At 38.9% G+C, this 13,118-nt stretch overlaps 1 protein-coding gene across 10 annotated transcripts in view; it reads left to right on the forward strand.

Moving 5' to 3' along the window:
• Positions 1-13,118, forward strand: part of TRPM7 (transient receptor potential cation channel subfamily M member 7) — a 120,608-nt gene that overhangs the window by 51,470 nt on the left and 56,020 nt on the right. For 7 of the 10 annotated variants that reach the window (XM_023751657.1, XM_023751649.1, XM_006085969.3 and 4 more), the window contains 5 exons: positions 6,351-6,404; positions 9,000-9,140; positions 9,646-9,780; positions 10,710-10,990; positions 12,684-12,912. In XM_023751657.1, the coding sequence (XP_023607425.1) occupies positions 6,351-6,404; positions 9,000-9,140; positions 9,646-9,780; positions 10,710-10,990; positions 12,684-12,912 (840 nt within the window). The remainder of the gene's footprint in view (positions 1-6,350; positions 6,405-8,999; positions 9,141-9,645; positions 9,781-10,709; positions 10,991-12,683; positions 12,913-13,118) is intronic. The other 3 variants (XM_023751654.1, XM_023751655.1, XM_023751656.1) reach the window with 3 other exon arrangements.

Raw genomic sequence — 13,118 nt, forward strand, 5'->3', positions numbered from 1 at the left:
CATAAGTTTAGAATGACAGTCTTAACTAGAACTTCAAAATCTAACCTTAGAGGAAAGTTTTAAAGGTTTTATGTTCCCACTCTTTAGTCCTTAGCGGGTTGAAATCTGAAAGCTCTCTTTTCTCTTTTTGAGATGTAATTGTGACATATTCTGTTTCATCTATATTAAATATTTAGTGTGACAAACTCTCCACCTGTGGGTTGATCAGGGAGGTTCTCTAGATTTCATCATTTGGATTCCACCCTCTGCCAATATTCTGAAGAGTCTTTCCATAGTGCTCTCACTCTGTAATCACTGCACCATTATTTTAATCCTTCATCTCATTCAGGGTGGAATCTGGGTGTGGCTGTATTCCTTGCCTGGGGCCTTGGAGGGAGGAGTTATAGCCTCAGGGGAAAATGGCTGCCCAAGTCCTGGGCTCAGGGGTGACTCAGCACTCAATTTGCTGCCACCTCTCCTGGCCCCCCTTCTCTCCCCAGCTTCTCCCCAGATTCCACTCGTCCGCACCTTCTCCCGCTCTTCAGCACAGGTGAGTGTCTGTATCCGAAATGTCCTATGAACAGGGTTCAGTGAAAACAAACACACAAAAGCCGGCCACAGAAATGGGGAAGTCTCTGTAAGCTCCTCTCTTACCGGCACTGCATGGTCTGGTCAGCACTTCAGGCTGCCCCTTTTAGGCTCAGTCCTCCGTAATTACGGAACCCAGATCTCAAATCCCCCGGCACCAACAGTCCCTCGGATCTCCTTTCCCCTGTCAGGGGCTGTGTCTGTCCCAAGAGACGCAGCTGTGTGCCGCGCAGTCTCCCTCTGACCTTCTGGGCTCAGAGGTCTGGCAAACTTTCCTGCTCAGATGCCTGGTTTTTACCTTTCCAGGGGAACTCTGCCCTTCCCGGCTGCAAACTGTCTCACCAGCTGAGTAATTTCACCAATTCGGGGTGGGTGTTATTAGTTTCAGCTGCTTACTCCGTTTGCTCCGGGACAAGACCTGGGACGAGTCTGCCTATTCCGCCGCCATCTTGTTTCTCCAATACTGCCCTTCTTATTGCCATTTTTTACCAATATGAATTTAATTGAGTTGTACTTTGAGAACTATTACCAAATCTTAGCTTACGAGCTTTGACTTCTCTGCAAAGCTGTTTGTTTATTTATCACTTTCTACCTGTTTATCACCTCCTTTTCATTCCTAATGTCTTTGGAATTTACAGTCTGTACCACTTTTGTGTTCTAATGTCCTTTTCTAGTCTTTCTTTACATCAATATTTTAAACTAATTATTCTTATAAGCACATATTTTTACCATATCTTTTTCCAGTTTAAAAGCCTTTGATGCTCTTTTATCCATCTTCTATAATAATAAAAGCATAGTATGCAAATTAGACCAGATGTCCTTCCAGACAACCTTCCAGACTAAGCCGCAGTGGCAGACGCCGAGGCAGTGGTGGCTGCTGCGGCGGCAGGGGCCAAGCCCCTTGCACAAATTTCATGCATCGGGCCTCTAGTCCTATCTAATAAAGAGGTAATATGCCAATTGACCATCACTCCAACACACAAGATGGCCGCCCCCATGTGGTCAAAGATGTCTGCCCCCATGTGGACACAAGATGGCCAGCAGAGGAGGACAGTTGAGGGCGACCAGGCTGGCAGGGAGGACAGTTGGAGACGGCCCAGACCAGCAGGGGAGGGCAGTTGGAGGTGACCAGGCCAGCAGGGGAGGGGAAGTTAGGGGCAATCAGGCCAGCAAGGGAGCAGTTAGGCATCAGGCATCGGTCAGGCTGGCAGGGGAGTGGTTAGGGGGTGATCAGCCTGGCAGCCAGAGCGGTTAGGGGCAATCAGGCAGGCAGGTAGGTGAGCGGTTGGGAGCCAGCAGTCCGGTGGGATCGGGCCTAAATGGGCAGTCAGCCCTCGAGGGGTCCCAGATTGGAGAGGGTGCAGGCTGGGCTGAGAGACACCCCCCCGGGCCCCTCCCATGCATGAATTTCGTGCACTGGGCCTCTAGTGTATATAATAAAAGCCTAAGGAACCGTTACGGTAGAATGACCGGTCGCTGTAATGTGCACTGACCACCAGGGGGCAGACGCTCAATGTAGGAGCTGCTCCCTGGTGGTTGGTGCCCTCCCATGGGGAGCTCTGCTCAGCCAGAAGCTGGGCTCACAGCTGGCGAGCGCAGTGGCGGTGGCAAGAGCCTCTCCCGCCTCTGCAGCAGCGCTAAGGAGCAGTGAGCCGAGCCGTAAGGGGCCAGCAGGCGGGTGGTAAGGAGCAAGGGGTCCTGGACTGCAAGGGGGATGTCTGTCTGCCGGCTTAGGCTTTATCTCCCCATGGGTCCTGGACTGTGAGAGGGCGCAGGCTGGACTGAAGGGACCCCCCACCCCCCACCCCCCACCCCCAGTGCACATATTTCATGCACCAGGCCTCTAGTCCTATCTAATAAAGAAGGAATATGCTTATTGACTCTCATGCCGTCTCAAAGATGGCGGCACCCACAGCCAATAAGGAGAGAATATGCTAATTGACTGCCCCCCTCAAAGATGGCGGCGCCCACAGCCAGTCCCCTCAACCCCGCCGGGGCCTTGCCGCATGCCTGCCTCCGTAGTCCCCCAGTCCCCTTAGCCCCCAGTTGCCCAGGGCTGGCCCTAGGCGCAGACAAGCCTTGGATAGCGGCTGCCCAGCTGCCCAATGCCACCCAAGGCTCAGGTAACCAGGGCTGGCTGAGGCTTGTGCTGCCTGCAGTGGCAGCAGCAGAAGCGTGATGGGAGCGTCACCTTCCCATGATCGCCTGGTGTCCTCCTGCCCATGAGGGCTCCCGGACTGTGAGAGGGGGCACGCCAGCCTGAGGGATCCCGCCTCCAGTGCATGAATTTTCATGTACTGGGCCTCTAGTCCTATCTAATAATAGACAAACATGGTAATTGACCGTACCTTCGCTACACCTCCCATTGGCTAATCAGCGCGATATGCAAATTAACTCAACCAAGATGGCGGCCGGCAGCCACACAGCTGAAGCGAGCAGGAGGCTTGCTTGCTCCAGTGATGGAGGAAGCCAAGGTTCCCTGCCTGCTGCGTCCTGGCTCTGAGCTCTGAAAGCAACAAAGTTTCTATTATAGAAGCTAAACAAACCCCAGATACCTGCTTTCAGCAGGCCGTGGCCACAGAGCTGGAGCGAGCAGGAGCCCGGCTCTTAGCTCCAGTGACGGCAACAAAATTTCAATTATAGAAGGTAAATAAATCCCAGAATAAAAAAAAAAAGTAAAAAAGGAGAGGCTGGGAGTTTCAGTTGCCGGCCAATCTGAAAACGGCCCTCAGCCCCTCACCCAGACTGGCCAGGCACCCCAGTGGGGACCCCTATCCTGAAGAGGGTGTGACCAGCTGCAAACAGCCATCAGCCCCTCACCCAGGCTGGCCAGGCACCCCAGCGGGACCCCCACCCTGATCCGGGACACCCTTCAGGGCAAACCAGCCAGTCCCCACCTGTGCACCAGGCCTCTATCCTATATAGTGAAAGGGTAATATGCAAACTGACCCTAACAGCAGAACGACTGAGAATGACTGGTCACTATGACACACACTGACCACCAGGGGGCAGACGCTCAATGCAGGAGCTGCCCCTTGGTGGTCAGTGTGCTCCCACGGCCAACCTCCCACAGTCCCTCTCCGTGGCCAGGAAATGGCCCCAATCGGTCCTGATCGCCGGCCAGGCCGAGGAACCCCATCCGTGCACGAATTCATGCACTGGGCCTCTAGTATATCGAATAATACCCAAACCCTTAGCTTGATTTTCAAAGCTCTCGAGTTTTTCGAACATTTGCTCTAGGTAGCTCCCTCATTTGACCTTTATATTCTAATCCCATCCCCTTATATTGGATATTTCAACTACATTGTTCACTTGCAATTCTCCCCTGCCCCCCAATATAATAAAAAAATTTTTTTTTTTTCTTTACACAGTGCTCGTCTGTGCTTTTCTTTCAACTACTTCCCACTTGCTGGAATTTTATTTATTGTTTAGAACTTGGTGTAAATGCCATGGCATTGCCTTCATGAAGCTCAATGGCATAGTCAGTTAAATACAATTATATCTTCCCCTATGGATTGTAAATTACCTTTGGGTAGGGATTATATCTTTATTTTTTATTTTTTTTTCCTTTAATAGTGTCTAGCACAGTTACATTGAACTTTGTTGGCGTGCTACTGTGTCTCTAGCGAACAGATGTAAAAATTAAAAGGATTGTTCATTCTGCTGAAGTAAGGTTTATCCCTGAAATATAAAGCAAATATAAAACAATAAAAATAAAAATTGGTCCCATTAGCCGAGACCGGTTTGGCTCAGTGGATAGGGCGTTGGCCTGCGGACTGAGGGGTCCCGGGTTTGATTCCGGTCAAGGGCATGTGCCTGGGTTGCGGGCACATCCCCGGTGGGAGATGTGCAGGAGGCGGCTGATCGATGTTTCTCTCTCATCGATGTTTCTAACTCTCTCTCTCTCTCCCTTCCTCTCTGTAAAAAATCAATAAAATATATTTAAAAAAAAAAAATTGGTCCCATTAGCAAGGCAAGTAATCTTTTTAATTGTATAACTCAGTTATTAAGATAATAGTTACTTAAAGCATCAATTATGAAATTTTTAAAGTTTAAAGGATTAATTATAACATGACAAAACAGTGGTTTTCAAACCTCTTGGTATCAGGGTCCTATAGCATAAAAATTATTGAATAACTCAAAGAGCTGTTTTTAAAGAGGTTTTATTTATGTAAAGTGGTGTTGATATTGAACACATTAGAATATAAAACCAAGAAATGTTTATTACATTTTATATAATAACAATAATAAATCCATTACATGTTAACATTAAAGCATATTTTTCAAGAAACAAAAAGAATTAAAGAGAGTAGAATACTTCTATGGTTTCACAAATCTCTTCAATGTCTGGCTTCATGGATGACAGCTGGATTCTCGTATTTGCTTTTGAGTTTAATTTTTATGATATCACCCATCAAGAGGCTTCTGGAAAATTTTACTGAACACTGAGAGGAAGAGAATGAGAAAATGCATTTGACATCTTAACATGATTCTGAAAATACTTTTGATTTCATGGACCCTCTAAAAGGGTCTTTTGAGGCATTCAGGGGTTCCTGGACCACACTCTGAGATCTGCTGTGTTAAAGTATATTTATTTTTTACTAAGCATTTATATTTAATGAATAAATAATAATGGGTTAAGATAAGATAGAATTCCAAAAATTGCATTTTTTTGTGATTATAAACTGTTAGAGAAAAATACAGTGAAACTTTCTAATACCTAAAAAATATAATATACCTCATATTAACTGAGAAGACATTTATTTTTTTAAATGGGGGAGAATGGGCAGGGAAAACTCAGCTCTTGAGAGGATAGACTAAATATTGTAATAAGACAACAGAGGTAAAATATAGTTTATATTCAATAATGCTATAGTCATCTTTAGATATATAGAATTTGAAAGTCAAGAATAGCAAAGAAAATAATACTGTTTTCAAAAAAATAATGGGTTTATCCAGAAATGTATTACCAAGTATATGTGACCAAAATGGAAAAGTAGATTGCATTCATTGCTATGATAACCTCATAAAAAATTAATAACACAGTAATGGGAGAAAAAATCCCATTTGCTATTTCTTTTAGACAATAGATTTAAAATATTGAAAATATGTATCTTTGCTTATACTGTATAGAATTTAATGCAATAAATTTCAGATGGGTCAAAGCACTGTTTAAAAAGTTTAGAAGAATACATTTTTGGCCCATTTACCTCTCAGTCTTGATGGAGGAGATAAACTCGGGTATTTTTTCAAAATAGGATACCATCAAAATAAGATTACTATAAAAATGAAAAGTATTTAGTCTACTAGTATACATCAGTGGAATTAAGATAATAGGGAAAAGATGACATATTTAAGTGTTAAAAGTTTGTTACCCAAAATACTTGAAGTATTGATTCAACTTGATGGTTAATGGCAGAAGTAAGTGCAGAAATTTTAACAATAAAGAGCATGTACACCTCCATTATCAATGAAAGAAATGTAAAGGAATGATATAATTGTGAAGCTTGTAATGCTTGCATGACTTCTAAAAAATAAAAATAAAAATTACATATTGTTACATAAGTAAAAACATAAGAAAATAATATATGTTGTTTAAGGCAAATATAATAATATGAAATGGGTATATCCTTTTTTGCTCCACTTTATGAACAGAACTTAACTAAAAAAATATATAATTTGTGCAAGTGGGTTCATAAAAGTTCTATATGTAATAAAAAGGGAAGTTGTTTACATTTTTTTAGAAAAAAATAATAGTTTACTCTAATTTTTTCTCCTTAAAGAAACAAGGTCCAACTAATCCAATGCTATTTCATCTTGTTCGAGATGTCAAACAGGTAAGAGACTTTTTTTTCCAAAAAATGTTATTTAAAAAAGTTATACTTTATCTGTTTCCAAAAATCATTTAAATACACCTTAAAAGTATCAATAAAATGACATTTTTTAGAACAAAATAAAGTAAGTACTAAATATGTAATGACAGAAGTAAAGATTTTGCATGATACATCAGAAATCAAGAAAAAGAAAGTTTATGAAATTATAACCGAGTTTCCTGAGCTTCTAATCATCATAAAGTGTGGTGATCTTCATAATGCTCATTGGTCTGTAAAGGAAGATCATTGATAGGATGAATGTGTCTTTTTCCCTGTGTTCAGAAGAAATTTGTTCCCAGGGCATGTAAAAGACATTGAAGAAGGATTTTGAGGGAATCACTAGGTTATGATCATTAATGGCAGATTTTGTCAATAAAAATGCTGAAAAGCATGCTCCTGTGCAAGTGCACTCACTCCCTCTCTTTTACGTACACCAAAAGGTGGCGGGTTCAATTCATGGTCAGGGCACATACCTAGGTTGTAGGTTTGATCCCTGGTCAGAGCCCGTACAGGAGGCAACTGATCAATGTTCCCCTCCCCTCCCCTCAATAAAAACATTCTTGGTGAGGATATAAAAAAAGAATAAAAGTTTTGAATATTGAAAAATAAAAGCTGTTTAAATTATTGGTATCCAATAGTTTTTAATTTTTCTTGGTGAAAAAGTATTCACTTAATTGAAATATTTTTAAGTTTCTGAACTAAAACACTTGCTTTCTAGAATTCTTCATTCAAACATTTACTTGCTATTAAGTGAATATACTATTAAAAAGCTGAAAAATTAAAATAGAGATGTAATTTCCTGTTTTATAACTTATTTAATACTAAACTAGGCCTATCCCATATGAAGAACCTAGACTTTATTATACTTAAAATAACATTTCACTTTTTGTATGTGCTTTTCTTTATAGTTTGATTGAAAAGTATTTCATTGCCATAATATTCACCCTTTTAAAGTGTATAGTTCAGTGGCTTTTATTATACACCATCACCACAGTCTAATTTTAAAGTATTTCAAATACCCCCAAGAATTCTGCCCCTGCCCAAGGCAACTGTTAATCTACTTCCTTGCTCTATGGATTTGCCTCTTGTGAACATTTCACATTAATTGTTTGTTGTTTAAATAATTAAAACTTTTTTTTCCCCCCAGAAACCTTGAGTCATGGGAGAGACCTTTAGTCTAGGGGGGTTTTAGAACACATTTGCATTCTGATTGACTTACGTGGGCTAGCGGAGAGAACTGCAGTTGTTAATTCTCTTTTTTTTTTTACATCAGTGGCCCAATTTTTTTTTTGGAAAAAAATCCTAAAGTAAAGGCAGTAATTGAGTATTTGCTGATTCAAATTAATAAGTTGAGTTTTTTACAAGTTATTTATATAGTTTCACATTATTTTACTTAATTTAAATATTTCCCATTCAAGTGGTGGACTCATACAATAATGGTATTTGTTATATTTTTAAAAACTAAACATCATACATAACATTCTCAATCATAAAGCATATTTTGAGGTTTTAGATATTAAAAAAAATAACCTTATATTTAAGATGAACATTTTTAAAATTTTAAAATTTTAGATTTTAAAAATATAGATATCTAAAATTAAAAACTTCACAGATGAAACCAAGATGTAAAAAAGTATAAGCATTTTTAAAAGTACTAAATTCAGCCGAACCGGTTTGGCTCAGTGGATAGAGCGTCGGCCTGCAGACTGAAAGGTCCCAGGTTCGATTCCGGTCAAGGGCATGTACCTTGGTTGTGGGCACATCCCCAGTAGGAGATGTGCAGGAGGCAGCTGATCGATGCTTCTCTCTCATCGATGTTTCTAACTCTCTATTTCTCTCCCTTCCTCTCTGTAAAAAATCAATAAAATATATTTTTTAAAAAAAAAAATAAATAAAAGTACTAAATTCATGAAATTATAATTAGGGAAGTAGAAAGAATGATGATGGTAAGAGGATAGAATTGGTTAATATATGTAAGTCATCTGATAATTAAACCCTTTTAAGATTATTTAATGAAATTAATCAAATGGTTGGTTCTGAAACAGACAATCTTTCCAAACTTAAAAGTGAATTATGTTCCAAGAGTTCATTTACAAATTGATGCCCTGGGAAAATGAAGTTTCAGCTCTAAACAGGATTATAAGTAGTAGCTAAATCCAAGACAAGGCTGTAAAATCTTCTGTAATCTGTAAAATAGCAATAAGATTTTGTTTGAGAAACATTATATTAACTTTTATAGCATTATTTTTCCAGGAAAATGATATTTATGATAAGTGTTACAGTGAAAATTGAATAGTTGGTTCTTAGAAGTCCCTTTGCCCCCACCTGTAAAGTATTAGGGTGGTGGAGACCAAACTGTCTCCTGTAAACCATACTTCTGTCCTGAACCACACCCTTTGAGACTTCAAACTTTATAATCCTCTTTCCTTAGAAAAGGAAGTAGAGAAACAAGCTTCTTCCAGCTTTCTGTAACAAGTAAATATGTGTCATTTTAGAGCATCACATGGAATTATTGAGAAATACTATCCTGTCTTTTTAAAACTAATGTTTTGTTTCCAGGGAAATCTTCCTCCAGGATATAAGATCACCCTAATTGATATAGGACTTGTTATTGAATATCTTATGGGAGGAACCTATAGATGCACCTACACTCGGAAACGTTTTCGATTAATATATAATAGTCTTGGTGGAAATAATCGGGTATGTAATATTTTGGGGGAAGTCTATATGCTTTAAAATTAAATCATACACTTTAAAAGTTTAAAATTACTTACATTAAAATGGTTAAAGTAGCATTGTCTTAAAAATATGAGATTTTGCCGAGCCGGTGTTGCTCAGTGGTTGAGCTTGGACCTATAGACCCAGGAGGTCACAGTTGATTCCCAGAGCACATGCCTAGATTGTGGGCTCAATCCCTAGTAGGAGGTGTGCAGGAGGCAGCCAATTGGTGATTCTCTGTTATCATTGATGTTTCTATCTCTCTCCCTCTCCCTTCCTCTCTCTGATATCAATAAAAACATTTTTTAAAAAATGAGATGTTCAACTAGGTATTTTGAAATTTTTTATAATTGATATCCTAACCAAATCATATTTTTCATGTGTGTGTATGAACACAAACTTATACATAATATAAACTGATTCTTGAATTTTTTAAAGGATATCAGCATATTTAAATCTATAAAAACTAATAAGCTTTCATTTTCAGAGGTCTGGCCGAAATACCTCCAGTGGCACTCCTCAGTTGCGAAAGAGTCATGAATCTTTCGGCAATAGGGCAGACAAAAAGGAAAAAACGAGACATAATCATTTCATTAAAACAGCGCAGCCCTACCGACCAAAGGTATTTTTGTTTAAATATTACACTTTCTGGATTTTGGATTTTGTTCTTTCTAAATTACTGAGTACTATGAAATAAAAAAACTACTTGTTTTAGTAAGAGTTGTCTATTGTTTTTAGATATATCTTTGATTCTTCATTTTCCCATATACAAAAAGATACCCATTGTTGAGTTGATTATATAACAACCCATTTTTTAAAACCTTTTGATAAACGCTTACTGCCTCCTTTTATTCCATTTTTACTTAACAGCATATAAGACAAAGGTGTTACTGAAACTTCTTTTTTTTAAAAAATTTATTGACTTATTTGTGAGAGAGAAGAAAGGAGAGAGAGAGAGGAGAAATATGCATTCATTATTGATTCTTGTATTTGCCCTTACCAGGGATCCAACTTGCAACCTTGGCATATTGGGGCCATGATCTAACCAGCTGTGCTATGCAGTCAGGACTGAAACTTCTTTTTCATTAAAGTTGTGTTTTATGGACCTGGCCAGTGGTTCAGTTGGTTGGAGCATTATCCTGTACAGCAAAAGGTTGCAGGTTTGATTCCCTGTTGGGGCGAGTACGGGAAGCAACTGATGGATGTTTCTTTCTCTTTCTTTCAAGTCAATAAAAACATATCCTCAAGTGAGGATTAAAAAAACATATTCCAAAATAAAATAAAATTGTGTTTTATCAAGTGTTAGTTGAAATATATAGTCCGTTTCTTTAATCTCGAGAAACTTTGTTATAAAAGCATTTTTTTGGAAATGCCATTTTTATAAAATGAATTTTGAGCTATAATAAAAATTTAGTGTATAAAATTGATACTGTATAATTTGTACAGTTATATGAAGTTGAAGAATACCATAATAGATTTTATAAAAATTTCCACATGAATATCATGGCCTTTTTATAAGGAGCTTTATAATATTCATTTTTTTCCTTGAAGATTGATACAGCTGTGGAAGAAGGAAAGAAGAAAAGAACCAAAGATGAAATTGTAGATATTGATGATCCAGAAACCAAGCGCTTTCCTTATCCACTTAATGAACTGTTAATTTGGGCTTGCCTTATGAAGAGGCAGGTCATGGCCCGATTTTTATGGCAGCATGGTGAAGAATCAATGGCTAAAGCATTAGTTGCCTGTAAGATCTATCGTTCAATGGCCTATGAAGCAAAGCAGAGTGACCTGGTTGATGATACTTCAGAAGAATTGAAACAGTATTCCAAGTAAGTTATATTTACGACTTGGAACATTTAAAAAATACCAAATAGACCATGTTTAAGTGAAGATTATAGTATCATGGACTAAGTGGGGATATTGATGTATAATTTTATTTGTATACTTAAGAGAAACCCATTTTTAAAAATTTAGAAAGAAACTTGGCTACCTATGCATATGCTAAAGAAGTTACTATTTTGTTTGCAATTTGAGTTAAATAATTCAAGAAAGAAGAAATGCCAAAAGTTAGTTTGATAATTGGACGTACTAATAATTAGATCAGGAAAAGTTCCACTTGGAATGGCAAGGAAAGGAAGAAAGCAAGGTTTCAGCTGTGTTCTAAGGAGATGAGTTCAGCTGGAAGGGCATTCCAGATGGTGGAACTACATATATAGGAGAATGCAACATTTCACAGAAGTTTTTGTTTACTTAGGGCACTAATGGAATAGTAAGCTATAAAGGTAGTTTCTAGGATTGTTTATTATAGAGAATAGGACCTCTTTCTCCCAAAATAGGTTGACTTTAGGAAAGGGTAAGAGTTATTACTGAAAATAATTCAAGCAGGGATCTGATGATTACTTATTGGAGATTTAAGTTTTAGGTGTTTTTCATGATTAGGTTAGTCTGCATTCACATTCCTTTCTACTGGGTACTAACCCTTTTCTATGTTTGAAATAACTATATAGAAAAATTTTAATGAACATTGTTAGTTTGGGTTTCCTGTAGTACTATAGGTTTATTTTCAAGACGAGAGGAAAGTGCTCTAGAGTCACTTTTTTTTTTTAATCCTCACTTGAGAATATGTTTTTTGTTTTTTGTGTTTTTTTAAAAATATATTTTATTGATTTTAGAGAGGAAGGGAGAAGGAGAGAGAGAAATATCAATGATGAGAGAGAATCATTGCTTGGCTGCCTCCCGCACGCCCCCTACTGGGGATCGAGCCTGCAACCCAGGCATGTGCCCTTAGCCAGAATCAAACCTGGGACCCTTCAGTCTGCAGACCGACGCTCTATCCATTGAGCCAAACCAGCTAGGGCAAGAGAATATGTTTTAGAGAGAGAGGAAGGAGAGGGAGAGAAACATTGATCAGTTGCCTCCTAAATGCGCTCCAACCAGGCATGGAACCCACAACCTGAGTATATGCCCTGACCAGGAATCAAACTCACAACCCTTTGGTGCATAGGACATATTCCAACCAACTGAGCCATACCAACCAGGGTTGGAGTCACCTTTTTAGTTTTTTTTTTTTTAAAATATATTTGTATTGATTTCAGAGAGGAAGGGAGAGGGAGAGAGAGAAAAACATCAATGATGAGAGAGAATCATTGATTGGCTGCCTCCTGCACACCCCACACTGGGGATCGAGCCTGCAACCTAGACATGTGCCCTTGACCGGAATCGAACCTAGCACCCTTCAGTCCGCAGGCCAACGTTCTATCCATCGAGCCAAACCAGCTAGGGCTTCAGTCTTATTTTTAATGTGACAAATTTTAAATACCTTGTGATTTCCACGTAGTAGTAGATATCTGAAAACAGAGCTACCATGATTCTATTGCCTCACAATTCCCTAATTTTTTTATTGTTTGTATTGTATGTGTGTGAAAATATTAAAAACTAGAACATGTTATGAATGAACGTAAGAATAGTGGTTAAAAACTACAATTTGGTAAATGAGTATGCTTTGCTCTTATCTTTTGATAGTGATTTTGGTCAACTAGCAGTTGAATTACTAGAACAATCCTTCAGACAAGATGAAACCATGGCTATGAAATTGCTCACTTATGAACTGAAAAACTGGAGTAATTCCACCTGCCTTAAGTTAGCAGTTTCTTCAAGACTAAGGCCTTTTGTAGCCCACACCTGTACACAAATGTTGTTATCTGATATGTGGATGGGAAGGCTGAATATGAGGAAAAATTCCTGGTACAAGGTATACCTTAGAAAAAAAATGATATAAAGAATGTGATTAGATTAAAAGAGGGGGGGAGGATTAGCCCAGATGTATAGTAAAATGCTTTTATTTATGAGGATGATGGGGGTGGTGGTGTTGGCATTGTATCCAAAGTGACATGAAGCGTCCTTTTCCTTCCTATTGTTCATTCTCAATCCTTTCCAGGTGTGATGTTTAGTGATTGC

Source organism: Myotis lucifugus, unplaced genomic scaffold, assembly GCF_000147115.1.
Source record: "Myotis lucifugus unplaced genomic scaffold, Myoluc2.0 scaffold_23, whole genome shotgun sequence".
NCBI lineage: Eukaryota > Metazoa > Chordata > Mammalia > Chiroptera > Vespertilionidae > Myotis > Myotis lucifugus.